The sequence below is a fragment of the Suncus etruscus genome, chromosome 2 (genome assembly GCF_024139225.1).
Source record: "Suncus etruscus isolate mSunEtr1 chromosome 2, mSunEtr1.pri.cur, whole genome shotgun sequence".
NCBI classification, from domain to species: Eukaryota; Metazoa; Chordata; class Mammalia; order Eulipotyphla; family Soricidae; genus Suncus; species Suncus etruscus.
Window position 1 is genome coordinate 14,665,390 of NC_064849.1, and position 23,383 is coordinate 14,688,772.

The 23,383-nt window shown below is 54.4% G+C and overlaps 1 protein-coding gene across 1 annotated transcript in view; it reads left to right on the forward strand.

The window, feature by feature from the left end:
* Positions 1-1,589: 1,589 nt before the first annotated feature.
* The window catches only part of HS6ST1 (heparan sulfate 6-O-sulfotransferase 1), a 31,295-nt gene continuing 9,501 nt past the window's right edge, over positions 1,590-23,383 (forward strand). Inside the window, exon 1 of the mRNA XM_049769318.1 lies at positions 1,590-2,158. Within this exon, the coding sequence (XP_049625275.1) occupies positions 1,632-2,158 (527 nt within the window). The 5' untranslated portion in view covers positions 1,590-1,631. The remainder of the gene's footprint in view (positions 2,159-23,383) is intronic.

Consider the following 23,383-nt stretch of genomic DNA (forward strand, 5'->3'; position numbering starts at 1 on the left):
AGAGTCATATTCTCCCCCCCCCCCTTTTGAATATGCCACATTCCCTTCCAGCCCCCTCCTTGAGGTTATGAGAGCTCAGATTTCCACTTCTCTAGTTTGGCCGCAGGAGGTATAGACAGCCAACCAATGAGTTTGAGCCCCATGGATTCATTCACTTTCTGTGTGCACAGGATCCCAGTCACCCCAGTGGAGATGTAGCCAACCCAGCCCACCTAGGGATTTGCCAGTACCTGCTCTGGTTTTGCTCAAGGGTGAACTAACTCGAGTTCTTACGGTATTTTTGTTGTTGTTGTTTGGTTTGGTTTGGTATGGTTTGGTTTGGTTTGGTTTGGTTTGGTTTGGTTCAGGGGGTTCCTCCTGGCTGTACGCTCAGAAATGGCTCTTGGCAGGCTCGGGGGACCATATGGGATGCCGGGATTCGAACCACTGTCCTTCTGCCCTACCTCCATGCTATCTCTATGCTTTAAGGCACCATTGGTGCCATAAACGCTCACAAATCCTCAGTGGTCCCCTCATAAAAATTGTGACCTTATAAAAAAAATTTAGACAACAAAAAAAATTGTGACCTTATAATATTTTCCTTGGCACCACAAAGATGGACATAAACAGGCACAGGAACTGCATTCGATGCAAGGGGCACAGGTGGGCACACATAGTCTCCGCAGGGATCTTGGGGTACCAGGCCGAGAGAGAGAGAGAGAGAGAGAGAGAGAGAGAGAGAGAGAGAGAGAGAGAGAGAGAGAGAGAGAGAGAAGACAGGCCCGAACATGCTTTTGGTTCAAGCGCCCTCCATGCCATGCCATACCATGCCATGCCATGCCATGCAAAGTGCGAGAGAGGGACAGAGAGACAGAGACAGGCAAGACAGGCCCAAGCATGCTTTGGGTTCAAGAGCCCTCCATGCCATGCCATGCCATGCCATGCCATGCCATGCGCCCTTCCCCGAGCCCCCCTAGTCCCCTCCTAGCAAAGTCCCATCGCATCTGCAATCTGCAACTTCAGAGCTCCAGGTGGAGTGGTGCAATAAAAGGGGGGCATGAGGCCTCAATCTGGGGAAAGAAAGAAGAGTATCCACTATCCAGGACACCACTTTGGGCTGGGGGGAATAAGTGGGGGGGGGCTTTGGATCCCCTAGAGAAGATAGATGCCTACGGGTCGTGCGTGTAAGACCATCCCGAAAAGAAAACAGCCCTGTAGAAACCATGCCCGCAAGCCCCAGCCCAATGCGCACCCCCGAAAGAAAGCAAGCTCCGGAGGCGGAGGCGGAGCCGGAGAGCGGCGCGGGCGACGACGCCAAGAGGCGAGGGCGGTCCCGGGGCGGAGCGGCGCGGCGCGGACTGCGGAGTCGGGCGGGCGGGCGCGGAGACGGGGACGGGGACGGCGGCGGCGGCGGCGGCGTGCGGGGCGGTGCAGATCGCGGTCTCCGCGCCGATCGGCCGCGGGTGCGGGCCGGGCTGCAGCAGCCGAACCCGGGGCCGGGCCCTGGGAGCCGGGCCGGCGCGCGAGAAGCCGCCCCGGAGCCTCGCCAGGCCGAGGCCCGCCGCCTGGGCTCCGAGTAGCCGGGGCCGGGCCGGGAGCGCGATCCCCGGCGTCCCCCCGAGTCCCCCGCCGGGCCCCGGCGATGGTGACACATGCGGCGGCGGCGCGCCGGCGGCAGGACCATGGTTGAGCGCGCCAGCAAGTTCGTGCTGGTGGTGGCGGGCTCGGCGTGCTTCATGCTCATCCTGTACCAGTACGCGGGCCCGGGCTTGAGCCTGGGCGCCCCTGGGGGTCGCGCGCCCCCGGACGACCTGGACCTCTTCCCGACGCCCGACCCGCACTACGAGAAGAAGTATTATTTCCCCGTGCGCGAGCTGGAGCGCTCGCTGCGCTTCGACATGAAGGGCGACGACGTGATCGTCTTCTTGCACATCCAGAAGACCGGGGGCACCACCTTCGGCCGCCACCTGGTGCAGAACGTGCGCCTCGAGGTGCCCTGCGACTGCCGGCCCGGCCAGAAGAAATGCACCTGCTACCGGCCCAACCGCCGGGAGACCTGGCTCTTCTCGCGCTTCTCCACCGGCTGGAGCTGCGGCTTGCACGCCGACTGGACCGAACTCACCAACTGCGTCCCCGGGGTGCTGGACCGACGCGATCCCACCGCCCTGCGCACGCCCAGGTGAGCTAGGTCCTCGAGGGATGGGGTGGGGTGCTGGGGTTTCCTGGACTTGCCTGCCTGGCCCTGGCTTTGCTTTGCTTTGCTTTTTTGTCTAGGCTAGCTGGCCTAGATGGCAATTCCGGGCACACACACACACACACACATACACACATACACACACACCTCTGTGCCCCCTCTTGCTGCTGCCCAGTTGTATCAGTCACTCTCACCCTGCCCAGTGTCTGGCCCAAGCGCCCCATTCACTCTGCCCCCCAAATGGCTGGCTTTCTGGGGCACACACACACACACACACACACACACCCCTGTGCCCCTTCTTGCTGCTCCCCAACTGTATCAGTCACTCTCACCTGCCCTGTGTCTGGCCCAAGCACCTCCACTCACTCTGCCCCCTCGCCTGCCTGCTGGCTTTCTGGAGTTCCCTTGGGTCACCGCCCACTCTCCTCTCCTCTCCTCGGGCCAGTGTCCCAGGCAGGCCATGGCTTAGTGGCTAAGTGTGAATTTTGCTCCACTCCCAGCATCCAGGATCCAGGTCTGGTCTGCTCACATGGGCTAGACTAGAGGGTTCCGGTGAGTGTGTTTGGAGTGCAGTTCACTTGAGGTCCACCAAGGTTGGCACTCCTCTGCACCTGTGCGAGCCACTTGACTCGCCACCCCAATCCCTAGCAGGCCTGGAAGGGACTTACTGGGTTGGGAGGAGCCGCCTATGGGCCCGCTGGGTGTGCAGGTAGAACAAAGGCCCGACTGCGACCTGGCTGGCTGGCTGGCTGGCTGGCAGGGAGGCCAGTCTTCCAGCTGGGCCACAACCAGGTGCTGGCTCCCTCTCAGAGGAATAAAAGCTGGGCCAGGTGCCACCAGAGAAGAACACACCTTCCCAGGAAGCCCCACTGGAAGTTGGGGCGCCAGTTTGGGAGGAGGTGTCCAGGGGCTCTCTCCTAGGAAGCACTATGGAGCCAGAACTCTGCTTGAAGTCTCCTGTTCGTTTTAGTGCTTTTCTCTGGGCGTGGGGGCTTCCTTCTGGAGCCAAGATTTCCCCCAGTCTTTTGTTTCTCTTCTGCAGACCTGCTGTCTGTCTGCAGGGGGTATGTGCTTGGTAAAAGGGTACCCTGGCACCCATGAGCGCTGGAACATGCGGGAATGGTCTGGGGTGGGGTTAAATATTGCCTTGCTAGGCGGCCCCAAAGCGGGCTGGTTTCATGTCTTTCTGCTCAGCTGAGCCCTTTTTTTTCTGTATTCTTCCCCAGTAAAGGAAAGCCAGAGCTGGGCAGGATTCTGGATCTTGCTTCCCTCCATTCCTTCCCCTCTGAGTTCTAACATCAAAGGTCCTCCTTGCGACTGGCCTTACTGGTCCAGATCTGTCCATCCTGGACAGGATCAGAATGCCTGAAGTTCTTGATTTCCACCCATGGCCATGCTGCACTGCAAGACTGTCCCCAGGTTAGCTCTCACCCTCCTGGGACTGGCCCCGCTGCTAGGCAGACCTGAACCTGGACATCTGCATCCACCTGCCCCTCTTGGGCACTGAGCAATCCCCCCACACACTCCTCCTGGCCCCCCTGGGCGCCTCCCTGTCTGCAGGGGTGGAGGAGGGGAGGCCTCCCTGTCTAGTAGCAGGACCTACTCCGGCTGCCAAGAGGCTGCAGCCGTTCCTGCAGAGATGGCACCGGGCCCAGCTTGTGCCCCGACATTTGCGAGGCAGATAAAGAGCCCCCCCCCCCCGGCTTCTCTCCCACCCTCCCTCCCCAAGTTTGTCCCCCTATCCACTCCAGCCAGGAAGGGAGGAGCTGGGATCTGATGGTGGGGCAGATGGACCCCAGGTGCTGCAGGGAACGCCTGGCACCCTCCACTTTGGGTAGGTGCCCAGTGAGTGTTGGGACAGGGCAGCCTCTATCTGCTCCGCCTCTTGCTGCGAGGTAGTGGAGTTCCAGCCCCCGGTTTGTTGAGGTCTACAGCAGGTGGGCCCAGGGAAGAAAGCAGGGGTGTCTCCAGAGCCCTGGAAGCCCATCCCTGTGCTTCCCCTCCCTCCCTTCTCTTCCCAGCACTAGGTAGATTGCTTCTCTTAAGGCGCTTCCTCAAGACTGCAGGGAACCGGGCTTTGTGTGGCTGCCAGCCTGGAAGCACTGGGTCTGTCTGCTGTTGGAGTGGCTGGTTTAGGACCCACCCAGGTTTCTTCCCTGTCTCCCCCACCCCCCTAGCCTCTTCTTATTCTTGAAGGTTTGAGAGTGATTAATTGGTCTTCTCTGTCTCCAGAGCCAAGCACTTTGGGCAGGGGGTTTACTTGTATTCCTTGCTCTGAGGCATGAACTGAAAGTGTCCCCCAAGACTCCAGCTTGTGCCCCAACACTTACAAGGCAGATAAAGAGCCCTTGGCCTCCCATTCTCCCTCCCCGAGTTTCCCCCCCCCCCCTCATTCCAGCCAGGAGGAGAGGAGCTGGGACCTGGTAGGGCAGATGGACCCCCATAACTCCCCCAGATTTTCTGAGACTCTGAGGCACTCTTCACTCTCTGCTACACACGCAGCAGCTCAAAAGGGGGGAAATCGGGGGACGGGACAAAACTGGGCTGGGCCTCCAACACCTTTCTGGCCTGTGCTTGGGGGATTTCACAGCAGCTGTTCAGGCCCAGCTGAAGGGGAGGGCCAAGACTGAGCAGAGCCCTGCAGCCCTTTTATCCCCTTTCCACAAAGAGAACTTGCTTGATGCCATCCCTGCCCCCACCCCCAAATGCTCCTGAGGCCGCTCCAGAGCCTTTCTGGCCACATCAGCCATGCTGGAACGCTCTGATTAGAGTCCCCCCAGACTTCCCAGATCACTCCCAAGGGTCTGAACAGTGAGAGCCCTTGTTCCAGACCCTTCCCTATCATCTTCCCACCTCCTAAAGGGGAGGTGTGGGAAGGGGAGAAGAGGGGGCCCATGGGGTCTCTCTTGGGCTGCCTTGGAAATGTTCCAGAAGCCGTGAAGGCTTTATGGGGACCTCAGACAGCACTAGGGACCCAGGTATAATGTTAGGCCCCTTGTGTGGGGTTCTGAGCCCGCCCTTGCCCCTCGTTGCTCCCCAAAGGGCCTCTATTTCTATGCATGGGGCTGAGATCTATGGAGGGAGGCACTTGCTTTGTATGTAGCTAACCCCAGTGTAGACCCCAGCGGTGTATAGGGTCCCCTGAACACCGCTACAAGTGACAACTGAGCCACATGAGTCGCCTGTGCTCCATGAGTCCTGGCCCACACCCCAGGTGCCCCGCAGTTATCTCCTCCCAGAAATCTGCCATCATTCAGAACTGGATCTGCATTAGCCTCTCCTCCACCCATGTGTCTGTCTACCTCTTCTTCCATCTCGTCCATGGGCTCCTCTCCCCTCTGCCCCCCTCTGCACCCTCTCCCACATCACTGGCCCAGACCATATCCTGAAGCATTGGGTGTCCCTGGCCACCCACCCTGAGGCATGTGGAGCTCTGAGAAAGCATATGCAGAGAGGACACAGTGGGGAAAGTGCCGTAGCTGACCTGATTCCATCTCTAGCACCACATAATGGTCATCCGAGCATCACCGGGAGTGATCCCTGAGCACAGAGCCAGGAGGATGCTCTGAGTACCAAGAAAAAGAGATAGAGAGAGAGAACTCAGTTGGAGTATCCCAGAGGCAGTGGTGGCTATAACGTTGAGAGTGAGAGTTTCATGAGTGCCCAAGGGGTAGCATCAGCAGGGATCTGGAGTGTGGCACCATCCCTGCTTTGTCTCCTTCATGCTTTTGATGACCTGATAGGACTGGCCCCAGCAGGACTTCCTAGCCTCTGACTCCTTACTTGTCCAACCAGCAGGCCCAACTCAGGCCAGAGAATCTCAGGGTAGTGAGTGGGCAGCCCCTAGCCCTGTACTCAGCATCTTTGTGGTGATGGATCAGGGCATTTGCAGGTCTTGGCCCTGTCCATGAACAGGGCACAGGGTCTGGTTTTGTCTTGTTCTTTCGCATGTCTCCTCACATGCCTCCCCATGCTCTGTTATCCAGCAGCGGTGGCAGTTGCTTATGTGGAGAAAGGATGGGAAAAAAGAGGAGAGAGACCACCTTCTGTATCCTGTGGGTTGTAACAGTGATTGGAACTATGCTGTGTCCCTGGAAGAGCAGTTGAGTGGGCCCTGGGTGCCACTGGGTGCTCCATTGACTACTGTTCCACCCCCCTTGCAGACTTTTGGTGGTTTCTAGGGACCTTCTGCTAACCCCTGTACTCTCTCTCCCCAGCCCCAAGAGTTTGGTTTCTCAAGCTGGTAGAATGCGTCTGTGGTTTTCATTTAAGAAATTCCTGTCTACTTTTGGGGCGTGGTTTGCCCCGACACTCCCAAAGGCCTACCCATCTCATTCTGAGATTTGCATTTCACCTACTCCTGAGAGTGGGTGTAGCTTTGTGGAATCTAGACCCTAGAGGAGCACAAAGGTCCAAGGAAAGATGGGGTGCACAGACAGGCCTTGCCTGGCCTCTGCCAAGTCCTTTTGCCACCACCCCCATAAGGAGGATTGTCCATAAGCGAGGGAAGGAGCTGCCCCCTGGGGGCTCCAAACCTGGCATATCTGGGCAGTACTGCCGCAGACAGTGGCAGGTACCCAGTTCCATCCTGGTGATGGCCTAGCAAGATTTGCTGATGACATGGCACTGCTGGTAGGTGGGGACACCATCCAGGGAGTCTCCAGCACTTCCCATACCTGTTCCATGGAATACTATCATTCTCTGGTGGCCAAGGGGCCATGGCTACCCGCTCTGACCCCAGCTCAGTGGGCAGAGCCAGGAGGATTCAATTCTACTCCTGCTCTGGAGAGAAGCAAGACAGGGAGGGGCTCAAATACTAGACTCTGGGGAGTATGAAGGTTGTGAGGGATCCAATCTGGGGCCTCAAGAACCCAAGGCCATCATTAGCTCTTTGTTTTGTTGTTGTTGTTGTTGTTATTTTTTTAGGGGGGGCCACATCCAGTGATACTCGGGGGTTACTCCTGGCTATGTGCTAAGAAATCGCTCCTGGCTTGGGGGACCATATGGGACTCTGGGGGATCGAGCTGCAGTTCCTCCTAGGTTAGTGTTTGCAAGGCAAACGCCCTACCGCTTGCACCACTGCTCCGGCCCCCATCACTAGCCCTTTGAGCTCCGTCCCTGTCACATGCTCGTTAGTCATCAGCATAAGGTTTTCTCATCCCCTCACTTCTTTGGCTGTCTCTCTTTCTGTCATATCTGGGCTAGCAGGAGTTAAGACGTGAAGCAGGCAGGAAGTCCTGAGCTGGCTCCTCTGGGCATGGGGACAGCAGCAGGAGCTGCCTGTATTTGTCCTGGCAGGGTCTCCTGCTGGAAGGAGAATGTCAACCTTTAGCAGCTCCCAGAACCAAGTTGACTCCAGGCTCATGGTTTGAACTCAACGACAATCAGAGCACAAATGGCAATGAGACGACTGAAGAGCAGGGGGCAGGACAGGCACTGGTGTCCATGTGTCCCCTGATGTGGTATCTGTCACAGCCCTGCAAAGAAGAGACTTCGGCCTCACCCCTTTGCTCCTCCCTGGGTACAGTTAGCCCCTCCTGGTATGGCTTGGTCCCATGGCCTGGACATCTGCATATGCCCTAGAGCAAAAGTGCTGATGGACTGACACAGGCCACCTCCCCCCCCAACCCACCTACCCACCCCTCTCCCAAGGCATGGGACCATTGGAAACCCCACACACACACCTCTACTCTGCCCCCTGGCTGTTCTCTTTATTTCCTCAGCCAGGCTAGAGGGCCTGGGACCTGTTTTTCTGGCAGGTACCTGCAGGGTTTCCAACCAGTCAAGTTGCACACAGGTTCGAACTCTGGGACCTCTATGTAGACAGGCCACTGAGGCTGTGATCTAGACAGGCATCCAGGCTCAGTGGGAACTGGAAAAAATTAGACAAGCTCCAGGACAGGAGACAGCTGAAGTGGGGTGCCAGCATCTCCCTCTTCACCTTCTGGAAGATCCTATGACCTTCTGTCACCCCAGGCTTCCCTCCAGCCCCCCGCAGTGTGTTCCGGTCTTGTTGGAGCTGCACCTTCTGTTCTTGGAAAATTGGCCTTGGCAAGTGGGGCCCCCAGGACATGGGGCTGTGCAAGGGGATGGTGGGGCTGGCAGCACCCCCAACAGACTGCACACGGCGGCCCTGGGCCTGCTTTCAGGGCACAGCTGGCCTGCCTGTGAACACAGCGGCCCCCATTTGTTTACAGGGGCACATTAAAAGGCCCAACAGGGGGGTGGAATCTGAGCAAATCAATAACTGTCTGGCGAGAGAGTGACTGGAGAGATTAAAATTCTGAGGTTAATTGTTTGCAAAGCTGCACGGGTGAGTGGTCTCGGCTGCCATTGGGAACCCACATCTTTGGTGACAGATCGGAGAGGGGCCCCACTTTCTCTGGAGATGGGACCCTGCCTTTTGCCTCTGTCCTGGGGAGAGATTTGAAGGCCTAGGTCCACCCACATGGACCCCAGCTCCTTCCCTGTTTGCCTGGATATAACTGTTTGAGGGTCATGTATGTATGTATTTGTGAGTAAGGGAGATTGTGTACAGGAACCTAGCCAGAATCCATCGAGCTGAAAGCTCAAAAACATTGGCAAATAAGGGAAAAGGGAGCCTGGGCAGGTCTACAGTGAGGCTGGCATCTGGGGAGCAAGGGAGTGTCTAGGCTAGATGGATCGAGTCTGTGCTGCCACTTAGAGGTATTGTTCCTCTCCTGCCTCAGTTTCCCTGCCTATACAAAGGGTGCCCTAGTAGCAGCTACCCCCACAGGTAGGCACTTGGAATTGGGAACATTTTATTTATTTGTGGGGGATTGGGAGAAGGGAGCCATACCTGACAGTACTCTTGGCTCTGCACTCAGGAATTATTCCTGATAGATAGTGCTTGGGAGTACCAGAATTGAACCTGGATCGGCCACATGCAAGGCAAGAGCCCTACCCACTGTTCTATCTCTTTAGCCCTGGAAAGTTTTTTTATAAGGGGTGACAGTGTGCCTCTTCAGGAGATGATCCAAAGGAAGTCCCTTCTGGGGTAGCTCGTTCCACATCTGCCCTCATCAGACCCTCTAGCCACTCCCCTGAGAGCAGTTGTGTCCTGTGACCTGGGACATCTTCAGTGGCTCACGGGGACTGGCTGTGCTTCAGCCATGGCATTTTTCTATTTATTACCCAGAGCCAAAGGTACAAGGGCCTCTGGAACCTAGACCTGTGGGGTCAGCAGCTAGACTCATTCATCCTTCAGGGGTGGGAGCTGTTGAATAACTGGATCCAGAGCCTTATACCACAGAAGTGAGTATGGTGACTCTGGTGGCTCGTTCCCTCTCCCTGGCCCATGAAGACTAAACCCAAAGCCGGCCTCCACCCCTCCAATCCCTGTGTTCAGCATTGGTGCCTTTCCAGTGACTTCCTCCTTTTCCTCACAGAAGTACGTCTCCTAAACCCACACTCCGGAACATACTCTAGATGACACTTGACCTTCTGCAGTCATTCCCACCCCCACCTTAGCCCAGGTGTGGAGATTCACCCACTTTAGTCTATGACTTGCATATTTAATCCATTGGTGAAGAAAGATTGTCTGCACACATCTCCCTCCCAACCTTGTCGTGGTTTGCTGGTGGGGGTCATGTTTTGTGGGCTGCAGTCATCCCACGTTAGGGAGATGGGCCCTTGTTCGAATTCTCCCCTGCTACCACAGTCCCCTACCACCACACCTCAGTCCTGCTGAATCTTTGGCCATTTTCTCCCTGCAGGACACTGTCTTGTGTGTCCACAGCCTTCCTGGACCTCATCCAGAGTAGCATGGGTGAGGGTGTGACCAGCCTCTCCTCCCTGTCCTTATGGGGTGGTATTTAGCCTATGGATGCCAGCACCATTGTGGTCCAGCAAGGAAGAATATCTGGCAAAGAAGGCACCCTCTGCCTGGGTTCTGACGCCTAATGACCCTGCTTTATTGGAAGACAGAACACCCCCACTGAGCCCCGAGTCTGGACCCCACCCCTCAGGTCACCCCCCCTTCCCAATGGGAGTTTTGGGGGGCTTCCCCAGAACAAGGCCTGATGGGACTCATTACCAGCTGATGCCCAGCTCACCAGCCACCTGCACCCCACTTGCAGCCTCTGCCCCATTGCCTCCTCTTGGAGGCAGTTTCCTATCCTCGGACAGAGCCTTGGGGCACACATTTGCCCCCACACACACCTCCAGCTGGTTATCTTCTACATTCCCTAAATCACCTCCTCTATCCTGGGTCCACCCCACACACCTTTTTGTCCCAGGTCCCTCCGGACAGCATCCCTGTCTGTCTCCACCTCTGCACCTTTGGTGTCCTTAGGAGAAAGGCCCTGAGCTCTTAGGGTTTGCTCTTGTTGTTATGGCATGGGGTGTCTTAACCCAGGGTGGCTGGAGATGAATGGACTTTTGGCTTGCCCATCACGGAAGAATACAAGCCACAACAGGAGGAAGTCCTCGGCCAGATCACAGCCACAGGGACCAGGCACAGACTGGCTCATAGGGCCACACAGTGACAAAGCTGCCATTTCTCACTCTGGGAATCCTTGGTACAGGGAGGCGCCACTGGGGAGTAAGAGCGGTGGCCTCGGCTGGCAGAGACTACAAAGCTGGCAGAGGCTACAGTGGCGGCCACACTACTGTTTTCTCTGCACCAAACCAGCTTTGTTCTCCTCCCTGGCCAGGCCCTGCTTGCATTTGAGGAACTGCGGCTCAGAGACCTATGTGATACATCACTCACGGTCACATGATCAAGACACATAGGCTATGGCTGGGGCTTCTAGAGGCACCCACATGCTGCTGGTGGTGGGTCATGTGCCTCTGTGACTGCTTCGAGGATGGGTGCCCCTTCCAGGGAGGGGAGAGGAGTGGTAGCAGGGAGAAGGAGTTTCAGAGCCAGGCATCTCAGAGGGCTTGCAGGCTGTGATTCTGCCCAGAGCACAGAGCAGAGAGTGCAGACTGAGATCTTGCCTGCCCTGCCCTGACCTGCCTGAGAAGGCCTGGCTTTGCGGCCCTCTGGCCTCGCCCCCATGGACACAGCCTGGAGGGAAGGATGCACAAGTGGGACAGGCAATTTGGCCCGGACAGGTCAGACAGCGGTGCATCTGGCTGGTGTTTGCAGCCTGCATGGGTTGGGCAGCCAGGAAACCCAGGCCTGCAAAGAGACGCTTGTTCTTCTGCTTTCCTGGAAGCTAAGCTGGCAGCACGCCCAGGGGAAAGTGCATTTTATCAAGGAAAAGGCACCTGCCCAGCGGGTTAGGGCAACCTGAGGGTATTGGTGGAAGCAGACATCTATCCTCCCTTAGTGGGGTAGGAGGGAGCCTGGCGGACATTGGACAATGGGCCCTAAGCTTGGGCACTGAGGCCCTAGCTACCTGGACTTCTGTGTCCTACCTCAGGCATCTTTGCTAGACTCCACAGATACTCTTAAAACTTGAGAGCAGAAGCCAGGGACTTGGAGACTCTGCACCTTTCCACTCCTCACATACATCACAGGGCCCATCAGGGGTTGCACTGTCTGTTCCATGTGGTGTCATGATTTTTAGTTGGAGTGTGCTTTCCATACACCTAGGCCTCCATGACCTCCAGCCCGTATCCTGTCATCCCCACTGGTCTCTGTGTCCTGCTGCCTGCCAGAATTTACCTGTGGAGGCTGCAGGTGGGGCCCCTGAACATGGCCTCATAACATGGGATGGGGCCAGTGGGAATATCTGTGTCCAGCAAATTGGCCCCCATGTTTGCCATGTCCTGTGGGCTGATCCAGTTTAGGGTCTCCTAAACATTACACTCAGCCACCAGTTCTGAGCTCTGTCAATGCAGCCAAGAGTCCCTGAGCCCCCCACATTCAGAATATCATGGCAGCCTGTGGCCCCTGAATAGCCCCTTCCCATGAAAGACTAGAGAACTCTGTATTTGGTACCTCTCTGGACTGTCTGGAATGGCACAAAGACTTTGGTCCCCATGAGTGGTTCTCTGCCAAGTCAGATCCCTTCATATGCTTCTCTGATCTATAGTAACCCTGGGTTCAGCATCGTGGGCTGGTCCTTTCCTGTGCTCTAAGGGAACATGAGGACCCCCAAGCACCCAGAGTTTAGGCCACAGACTCAGGATGGAGTTTCAGAGTCCATCTGCCCTGCCCATAGCCCTGCTGTCCTGTAGCCAGTGTCGGTAGAAGAAGCAATGTCTGGAGGGTCTCAACCAGACTGAAAAGCAGCAACTTGCAGGAGAGAGTGCTTTGGGGTAGCTAAGGCTGCTGGCTCCTGACTTAGATTGTTTTCTACCTCTTGGGCTGTTGTGTCAAGGTCAGGGACCCTGCACTCTCAAAGCAGGGCCAGTTCTCTTTCTTCAGGCTGAGCAGGGGATTCGGGGTTCCAGCAGGTGAGTCAACAGTCCAGCCAACTGTCCCCAACTGGTTGTGGGCACCTAGCCATATAAACTGGCTTGAGGAGAAGGCTCTTGGCCCAGCTGAGTCCCCAAGATGACTCAGCTGTGGCTCCACAGCAGTGCAGGGAACGGACAGGCACCACTGCTGAGAGAACAGCCGCAGCCTGGGGGCAGAGCTTTCTTGGGCTGTCCCCCTTTTCGGCGGTGACCTCAGGCTGGGGCTGGGCTTCATTCAGTCTGAGAACCAGTCTGTTCCCCTGCTCAGGATTTAGTGTGCTTCCCCAGAACTGGAGGCCTGGGAGTGCAAAGAGCCAGCCACAGACTGTGACCGTGGCTCAATCACCCGCTGTCCAGCTCATACAAACTCCCTTACAACCTCACAATTCTTAGACACACAGCCACCCCAGCTCCCAAGCACAGTCCCATTCACATGATCTTAACACACACACACACACACACTCAGCCACCTAATCTCACACACACAACACACACACACTCAGCCACCTAATCTCACACCCACAACACACACACATTAGTGTCCTCCCACATAGGCTCCTGTTCTTTCTCACACTCACTCACAGCCACGTGGTCACACCTTCTCATGCTCCTGCCTGCTCATTCAAACACACATACCTACATTCATTCACACGCCACAAGCACTGCCCATTCATCATACACTCTCTGCCACATGGCTGCACACACATGCGCTCTCTCTTCTGCACACACGCATGCACGCTCTCAGCAGCAGCAGCAGCAGCAGCAGCTCGTGCTTTGGAGCCAGCCCTGACTCACAAACATCCTGGAACAAGAATTCCTTTTTTTCCTCACAAGTGGTTGGCACTTGGGGCATTTCCTCCCTTTTCAAATTCCTTCTTGCTGTTCCCTTTCAACACTGAGCAGACTCTCCCCACGCTTGGGCCCCTTCCATCCCACCCCCTTGGAACAAGGGCATTATGGAAGCAGCTCCTGGGGAGATGTTGCTGCTGCGGACCCTGGAGCCACGCGACCCCTCGGCCTCAGCCCTTTGAGGCATGGGAGTGGGGGGGGGGGGATCTTTATTATTACAGAAGTGAAAGATAGACTGTGGGTTTGGAGCCATTCCCAGCTGCATTTCCAGATGATCTAGGACCCAATCTGGTGCCTTGTTCCCCCTTCCACCCAGCCCCCTCAATCCCTAGGCTCTTCCGCCCTGTCCTTCCCTTCAGAGGCCAGGAGCTGCCTTCTGCCTGGATTGGGGACAGCCTTAGTTTCGGTGGTCCCTCAGCATTCATGGGGAGTCCGCACCCAGAGACTTTCCCCATGAGCATAGGGCCCAGCTTGACTGTGATGGCTACACAATTCCACAATGGGGTCCAGCATGAATGCTAGGGACTACCAGGACCATATCTAGGGTGCTAGGGGGTCTAGTTAGGTGGGGGGGGGGGGGCTCCAGCCCTGCAAGCTCTTCCTAGCCAGAACCTATGTTCCTAACCATGGCAGTAACATTCCTGACTTAAAACTAACCACTATAAAGCCTCAGCTTTGGAACTTTTCATTGAAGCTCTGTCCTCTCCCCTCCTCCCTTTGCTGCTTCCTGCCTGCCTACCCACCCTCATGTAAGTGGATCAGGCAGAAATTTTGTATTCAGCTTCTTTGTATTTTGTTTCTTTGCTGGGCCACACCGAGGGGTGGTCAGGGGCTACTTCCTGCTCTTGTGTGTGGGAAGGTGGGGGGGGGGTGTCACTGCTGGTGGTGTTCAGGGTACCTTGCAGTGCCTCCCACATCCAGGACATAACACTCATCTCACTCAAGTGCTCTCTCTCTTCTCTCTCTCTCCTCTCTTCTCTCTCTCTCCTCTCTCCTCTTCTCTCTCTCTCTTCTCTCTCTCTCTCTCTCTCTCTCTCTCTCTCTCTCTCTCTCTCTCTCTCTCTCTCTTCTCAGCTACAATTCGGGAACACTAAAAAATTTAGGTTTTGCAAAGTCATCGACAATAGAATCAAGAGACCCAAACTACAACAAGCTATACACAAAAGGGGCCTGCTACACTAGCAGTCCAGGGGGCTATGGATGGGGGTTTGGAAGGCATGCTGGGAACTATGGCAGAGAGAGGTCAACACTGGTGGTGGGAATGGCCCTAATTCACTGTCATCATGTACCTGAAATACAACTGTGAAAGACTTGTAATTCACATTGGTCTCAAAAATTGTGTGTGTGTGTGTGTGTGTGTGTGTGTGTGTGTGCCTTGTTCTGCCCAGACCATGGTGATTTTGACCATTTTCCACAAGACTTCTCCCGTGTGTGTGTGTGTGTGTGTGTGTGTGTGTGTGTGTGTGTGTGTGTGTGTGTGTGTGTGTGTGTCTGGCACTCCCCACACTACCTCGACATTTCATTACCTTTTGGGCAGGTTGTCTATCTCTGGGATGGGCTTGAGATCAGTGTACCCCTGCTAGGCTGGAGTCCCCCACAGAGACTAGGTAGCTTAGGCAGCCCAGGAGCTGGGCTACTTAGTAGAATTGAGATCAGAATCCCCCTTTTCCCCCAAAACTCTCTCCAACAACCCTCAGAGCCCAGAGTGTGAGTACTTGGCTGACAAGCAGCCTTCCATAGTGCTCTGTGCTGGAGCTAGGCCTGTATGGCCTCTAGCCACCAGCTTCTGGAGTGAGGAAACTATGCCGTGATAGGAGCTGTCTGCAGTTTATCTGGTACACAGCCCCACTCTGTGGGCTTTGCCCAGCCTCCTCCAGAGCCTCTCTCCACTGGGTGTTTCTTCCTCAGCTCAAGGGCAGCTTGGGTGACTGACCTATTTCTCTTTGGGATTGCGCCCTGTCTTCCTCTCTGCCTGCCTGCCTACTCCACACTGTGAACATATATCCGACACTCAGAGCTGCAGGAAGGTTTCAGTTCCCACTCCCTTACTGTTGCAGCCATCAAGGATTCCTTTTGCTATTCCCCTCCTGTCCCTGAGGCAGATGTCAGCCAGAAGACAGTATAGGAACCCTCCAGGCTGGCGGACATGTGACATAGTCCTTTGGCCAGTCTTTCAGATATGGTGTGGCCACATTAGTGTCTTGATGTGAGAAGTTTCACATGCATTGCATGTGTGTATGGTATATGTCTGTGAGAGTGTATATGTTGTATAGATGTGTGTATATATGGATGTGAAGCTAGGAGTATGAATGAGTTTGTATTGTTTAGGTCTGTGTGTCTGTATGTGTGAGGTGAGAGTTTGGGTATATTTATGTTCATGTTCCTCTTTCTGACCCCTCTGGGACCCAGAGGTTTCTGGGGCTGTGCCTGTTGGGGAACCCCTAAACCCTCACTGTGCATTGGACCAGGAGGCATGGGCCTACAGCCACCTGTATCCTCTGGGCTTCTTGTCATACACTGAGCAGGGCCTCAGCTGGGGAGAGCCCTTCCTAGTTCTGGGCCTCAATTTGCTGTTTCAGTTTCAGAAACCTGGACAGTTCGGGGGCAGGGGACAGGTGGCATCTAGCTTCTGGAAGTCCCACAGCCCGTCCTGCCTCCCAGCTCTGCCCAAAACTTGCCAGTGGTCAACTCTGTCATCTGTTCCTCCTCTGGAGTTTCCGGTACAGATGTTCAGAAATCATCTTGTTTGTCTCCTGCCCAGCGTGGCCTGTCAAGATCAAAAGCTTAAGCTCCTATTTTTAAGTCTTCTTTGCCCAACCCCTGAGCTGTCCTTAGAACTATAGTCCAGTCCGGGACAGGGCTAGCAGAGATGCCTTGTTGCAAGTGATGGGCTGTGTGAGAGAAAAGAAATGAGTTTGAAACAGTACTGGGTTGGGGGGAATAAAAATATCCACGAGTTGGTAATGTTAGACTGCCCCAACCACCATGTTTCTCACCCCATGCAGCTGGATCTAAAAAGGCAGGGTAGCAGCGGAGAAATAATACCAAGCCAGTCAAAAGGCTCATTGGAGTTAGTCTGTTTTTTACTTCATGGCATCTCTGCCATGTGTCCTCTCTCTCCCCAGCCCAAAGCCAGCCAGAACTCCTTTCTTTATTCCAACCAACTCCCAATTCCAGGAGGGGGAAGGTCAAGTCAGATACAAAAGCAACTATCCAGTGGGCTTTTCCATCTTAAAGGAAGAGGTTACTGGGAAGCGGAAATTGGGGGGCCATCTTTGTTTAGGAATTCAGCTAGGTTCACCTTACAGGGGTTGGGGGGAGTGTCTACACAGCGGGGAAGCACCACAGCTGATGGGCCTGCGTATATGTGGTCTGCACACACACAGTTTTATATATATATACATACATACATACATACATACATACATACATACATACATACACATACACACACAGTTCTGGTGATGGAGCTCCTGAATCCTGTGCCCCCTCTACCCTGCTAGGTGGGGCCCTTATGAGGCTGAGTAAGTGCAAGGGTGCAGTTGGGCCCTGTCCAGGAACAAGGAGCATGTCTCCCTGGACCTACAGACTCTGAGATCTCCACAGACTGTGGCTGGAGGCATGGCTATGTGGTTCTGGGGAGAGATAGGATCCACACACACCCCCAGAGCCAAACTCTGGGCTGCTATGCTACCCTCTGGGCGCTCTTACGCTGTTTGCTTCTCTACTCTTTGCCATAGAGCTCCTAGTCAGCACTGCCATGTGCCCTGGGACGAGGATGGGGACGAGGATGGGATCCCAACCCAGCTGAGGAAGACTTGAGGACATAGGTGGAGGGAAGGAGCCATGGACTGATGGAATTAGAGTTAAGATATTGTGGGCCTGAAAACTTGTCAATCAGTCGCAGTTTCTGAATGGAAGTAGATCAGAGGTTGTGAAAGGAGGGAGATGGGTGGGGGGAGTCTGAGCAGAAAACCATCAGTGTTTGTGCTCCCAAGACACTCCAGAGCCAGGCCTGTGGCTGTGGGGAACAGGGGCAGAGCTGCAGGCACCTGTTTGGAAACCATGTTAGAGCTCAGGGTCCTTGGGCCTCAAGGTCCTCTGCAACCTTTTCTGAGCACACATGTGCCCTACACAGCCTGGCCCTCAAGCACAGACACAGACCTGGGAAAACTGCCCAAGCTCCTCCTCTCTCTGCCCCAGGAGACCCTGGGGGCTCTACCTCTGGGAATCACTAGGGCCTCTGTCGGAAGTGGGTGCTGACGCACCTGCTGAGCTCAGTGGCACCTGGGGCCTCCTGGCCACAGCCTGGCCCCAGGAGGTTCCCGTGGGAGGATGCAGCAGATAAAGACTGCTGCTTCCTCCAGCTCCTCAATGTGACAGTACAGCCACCCCAGCCATCCAGAGCCCCAGACTAACAGTCAGGACACTGGGGCCCCAGAACCCATGCATTGGATGTGGGAAGGGAACCCTTCCAGCCCAACACATATGGATGCACACATGAACATGCACAATTGGGGGCATCTTTTCTTCCTCCTCTTTGAAGAAATGCATCAAGGATCTTGGACTTGCTAGGTAGGAAATAGTCTTCTTTTCCTCCCTTACTTGGAGTCTCCATCTGGAATAGGTATTTAATTCTTGCAAAAGCATCTTGCAAATGTGTTGAGATTTCTGAGCACAGGGAGTGGTGCATCTTGTTGTGGAGGGAGGATCTGAGATTGAATCACCCTCCCCTCCCCAAGGTAACCCAGCCCTGTGTTCTTTTATATACTCTCCTGGCTTTGAGTCAAGATCTTTCCTTGTGTGTATGTTTTTTTCTTCCCTTTTGTGTCTGTACTTTGGATTAAATGGTGGACTTTCATTTTCTTTTCTTCAGATGTGTTTGTGATTATGTGGGACGGAATATTTATGCCTCTACTGTTACCTAGAAGTTTGCATAATACTAGATAATCTTTTTTTTTAATTTTGCAGAAATATTGGCATTGTTTTTTTTATAGGAATCCTCCCTTCACACACACACACACACATTTTTGAAAAATGTCAAACCTACAAAATATTTTGGATAGTAGGAAAACAAGTCTTAGAGCTTTCACCTCAGGATACTGACTGTTAATATTTTGACATATGCTCACACATACGTGCCTTCCCGTGTGTGTTTGTATGTGTGTATGTTTTTGTGAAGACATTTATCTTCAGTCCTTTTGCATTTTTTTTCTGTGCTTTTGGCAAAAAGGTTTGAAATTTAGCTGTGAGTATTCCTCAGTGCTTGAACATGATAAGAAAATTTTTCATTTCTCCCTTGGCAGATTTGGAGAGGTTGTTTATCTGGGTTGTTGTTTTTGTTTTGTTTTGTTTTTGTCTTATTTTGGCTTTGGGCCATACTGGTGGGGCTAAACTGAGTCTACTAAGCAGGGGCTACTCCTGCCTCTGGGCTCAGATCATTTCTGGCAGTACTGGAGATTGAACTCAGACCTCCCATATGCAAAGCTTGCTCTCACCTTTCCCTATATTGGTGACTTTTTATAATGTTATAGAACTATCTTTGCTACCTCTATAGGACTGACAGACAGCTTTTCTCCCTGTTTTTTTGCACTTTCTCCTGGTGTTCCCTCCCCTGGTGATCTGAGCAGGTGAGTGACCTGCCTGCATCAGCAGCTGCCCTCCAATTCTTTCCTGAGGACACCATTGGGGGGATTTCCCCATGGGATTGCTGGGAAGCTGGGGGCATGGGGTGCTGCTATATAATGAAGAGATTATGTTATTTCTTGGGGTCATGCCACTTTCCCTTGGAGATTTCATAGCCTGGTGCCAACACCAATGCACTTGGTTTCCATGGGAGCACCAGTATAAACACACCCACCAGTATGGACCCCCTGCTTGCCTGCCAGGCCAGGTCTCCCATCAGATCCACTCTGGCCTTGGTTTGCACATCTGCATAAGGGAGGCCACTTTCCCCCAATAACCTGCTAAGGTGGGTAAGTGTGCACATGGGGTGTGGGGCTCTCTGTCATTGTGAGTTTACATGGGCTGTGGGTTTCTCTGTCCCTGGATATGTATGTACATGGGGTATGGGTTTCTCTTACTTGGGGCATTGGGTTCCCTCAGTGTGGGCATGTACATGGATGTGGGGTTCTCTGTCACTGTTTGTGCCCTGGTTCCTGTTCTGATGTTGTACACAGGGTGCCTGCTACCCCAGATTCTGACCTTTCCCAAGCCCTGGGGCTCTTACAGGTCTTGTGAGGGTCTGGTTTTTTGGTTTTTGGGGTTTGTTTGTTTTTGGATTACACTCAATAGCACTCAGGGGTTACTCCTGGTTCTGTGCTCAGATATCACTCCTGGCAGGTTCGGGAGACCATATAGGATGCCAGGGATTGAACCCTGGTCTGTCCCAGGTCAGCCACGTGCAAGGCAAACGCCCTACTGCTGTGCTATTGCTTTGGCCCCATTTGTTTTGGTTTTTTTTTAATTAATTTTTTTTGTTTTTGTTTTGTTTTTTGTTTTTGGGCCACACCCGGTGGTGCTCAGGGGTTAGTTACTCCTGGCTGTCTGCTCAGAAATAGCTCCTGGCAGGCACGGGGGACCATATGGGACACTGGGATTCGAACCAACCACCTTTGGTCCTGGATCGGCTGCTTGCAAGGCAAACGCCGCTGTGCTATCTCTCCGGGCCCTTAATTAATTTTTTTGGTCTTGTGAGGTCTAATGGCATCTGAAAGTTGGAACATGGCCCCCTCTTCCTGCTCTCTCACCCTTTAGGCTCCTGGACTGGGCTAGTGGGGAGCAGTTGTCAATCGTGGCTGTGTCAGTGTGTGAGAGCTGGTAGGTCTGTGGGTGCTATGTCCCCCATAACCTCGATGATAAAGTGGGGTGGAGCAGCAGGAAGCAGCCAGCTGAAATGCCCCTCAGCCTCCTCAAATGAGACATGTTCATTCTTCTCCCCACACTCCTCATTCAGAATCAGGCCTGGGTTTTTTTCCCTGCCACCCTATGAGAACAATGTTCTTTGTTTGGCAGAGCCTGACCCACTTTTCCTCTTATCTCAGGCTTTTGTGGTATTGCTACAGTTGAAAACTCGGGGGGTGGGGGTCATCCTTGACCTGGCGCCTCCCACCTGTATTCTCAGAGCAGGTTCCGGTCTCAGAGCAGGGCACCAGCCTCATCTCCTGGCTTTGCTTAAGCATCTTGGCCCCATTCCCGGCCCTTCCAGATGCTGTGGGTGAGCAGAGCAGAGGGGGTCCTGGACGATTGGCTGAGTCCCAGCTCACACTCAGGGCCTGGGGGGCGTTGTCCAAATCTGAGTGATTGAACCCCCTTTCACCAGGCACCTACCAAGTTCAGGAGGTGGGAACTGAGGCCTGGGCCAGGCCATGAGGAGTCTAGGGAAAGGAGTGGCCTTACCTAGTTCTGGGCCTGCCCTCCACTAATCACATGACGGTGAGCAGGGCACGCCTCATCGGTTTCAGTCCAGAGTGCCCTGCCATGGGGATTGGCAGCCAGGGTACCACATAGGTCCAGAGACAGAACATGAGCTTCAGGACAGGATTTAGCCTGGCAGGGGTGAGACAGGGAGGAAGACAGCTCCTGCTGTCAGGAGCCTGTTGAGGTTCCACTCTTGGCCCCAGTCCTCCCCAGCCAGCTCCCTTTTGGTGGACTAGTGGTTTTCATTCCCCCAACCCAAAAAGAAAAAAGCACTGCCCACAGGCACCTGTGTCTTAACTGCAGAATGAAGCCAATACAAAGAAGGGGGGCCCAGATTTCACTCGCTGTTGTCTCCCAAATTCTGCCCATCTCAGACCTTCAACCCTAGAGGGTCTGGAAGGGGTTGGCTCTGTGCTTTGTTGCCAAAGCTATGGTGGGGTCGTGGACTTCTCCCAAGGACTTGGGTTATATGTTAGGGGGCATCATTGCTGAGCCTCTGGTTGGGGGGGGGGGTGAGAACCCACTGCACCCTTTTCCTGAACCTCAAGTGAGAGTCAGGCCTGCTCCCTGCAACCAGACACCATATCTACCTGTGGCTGCCCATTTGGGGCCGATTGTGTTACTGTGGGCCCTGTCTTGTCCATTTCAGCACTTGCATTAGTCAGCACCCCTCAGAGACAGGCCAGCCTGGGCGTCCTCTGCAGTCTCCGCCCCATAGTGGACGCCCAGGCTTGGTGCTGGTTAAAGTCTGTGCTGCTGCTCCTGACCCAGGTTTCTGGGCAGCGAGTCTGTGGACTGAAATCTCATCTGTGGGTGTTGGCAGCTTCTCCTCGACCATGTGGCCTAGGAACCGCCTGCGATGGCAGCGATTTCTGCACCTGGTTGGGGCAACCCTACCCAATACTGCCCACTCAGCATGGAACCCAGGTTTTCCCACAAGCACCAAGTAAAGGCAGTCGAACCTAGCTCTCCCCATCTGTGCCAGTAGGACTGATGTTGGGGGTCCTGAGGGGTTGGTTCTGACCCTTCCTGCCTGCTCCTCTCCTTCCCGCCGCCTGCACCCCTCACCGGCCAGACTTTCTGCCTGCTATGCACGAGACTTCAGGCCAGGAAGGAGGTGACACAGCTGACAGCCAGCTGGGTCATGCCCCCTCGGGAGCTGCGCGTGCAGAGCTTCTTCCTGTCACAGGAAGGAGGAGGAGACAGTCACACAAGCTGCTTTCTCAGCGGTGCCCTCAGAGCTCCGTGCGAAGTGGCATTCTCCAGTGCTGTTTTCATGTCTGGGTTCCATGCTGGGTGCTCTGCTGCCGGCATCAAGCCGAGCACAAGGCTGGGGCATATACAACTCTCTGAGGCCCAGGAAATGGCAGGGACAGAAACTGATAAGGCCTGGGAGACAGGGGGACGAGGCATTCACCAGGGTGCTGCATAGCTATCCAGGCACCACCCTGATGGTCATCTCCTTGCCACCTGCCCAGGCCATAGGGATTGAGGCTCCTGGCCACCTGATAGTCTCCCTTGGTTTGGGGGTGTGAACTCTGGGACTCTAGGAGGCAAAGTGCCCATGTGGAAGGGGATGTGAGTGTCCCCTATGGAACCTCTTGAGACCCTCAGGCTCCTGTTGGCACACAGTGTGGTCATGCAAGGATACTGCCCTGGTACCAACCAACCCCCCATATTTTCCTTGTGCCCCTCATCATTTTGTCCTGGGCCTGTGTTCACAAGTGTTTGTTTTTTGTTGTTTTTTTTTTTAACTTTATTGATTGATTGGTTGTTGCAGCATACCCAGCAGTGCTCAGGGGTCACTCCTGGCTCTGCACTCAGAAATTGTTCCTGCAGGCTTGGGGGACCATATGGGATGCCAGAAATCGAATCGTGTCCCCCCAGGTCAGCCGCATGCAAGGCAGATGCCCTATCACTGTGCTATCTTTCTGGCCCTGTGTTCATAAGTTTGAAAACAATATTTCTTTGGTTTGGCGCCATACCCAGCAGTGTGCAGGACTCACACCCTATGCAGTCCTGGAAATCGTACTAGGCTCTGCCATGTGCAAGGCGCACCTTTCCCCACTGTGCTGTCTCTCTGACTCTCAATATTTCCTTTAACTAAAAAAGACTAATTCTGATTCAAGCACAACTCGCAGAGCACAGCAGGAAGCTCTGCCTTCATTTTGGAGTCTTAGTTTCGGCGTGTGAGTTTGACCCTGGTTTACAGGATCCTTGCCCTGGACTCCTGCAGACCAGATAGCGGGGGCAGAGCACCCCTTTAAGATGCTCCTCAGATGACATTGTCAGAGGACCAGTGAACACAGAACTTGCAAAGCCGGTCTCTCCTGATGGCCTTTGCACCCTAACACCCAGCCCCAGAGGACATGGCTGTTTTTATAACCTTGGGACTTTATTTTAGTTAAGCTAAGCAATGTGCATTTGTTGCAAAGAGCGCAGGAACGTGAGGTGACAGAAATGTCAATCACCTTTATGTGCCTGGGAGTGTTAAGTAGCAAGCCATTGGTCTGTGTCCTAACTCCATCCTGCACAGCCTTTTTACTATCCTCCCTTTGCGCCCCCAAGCAG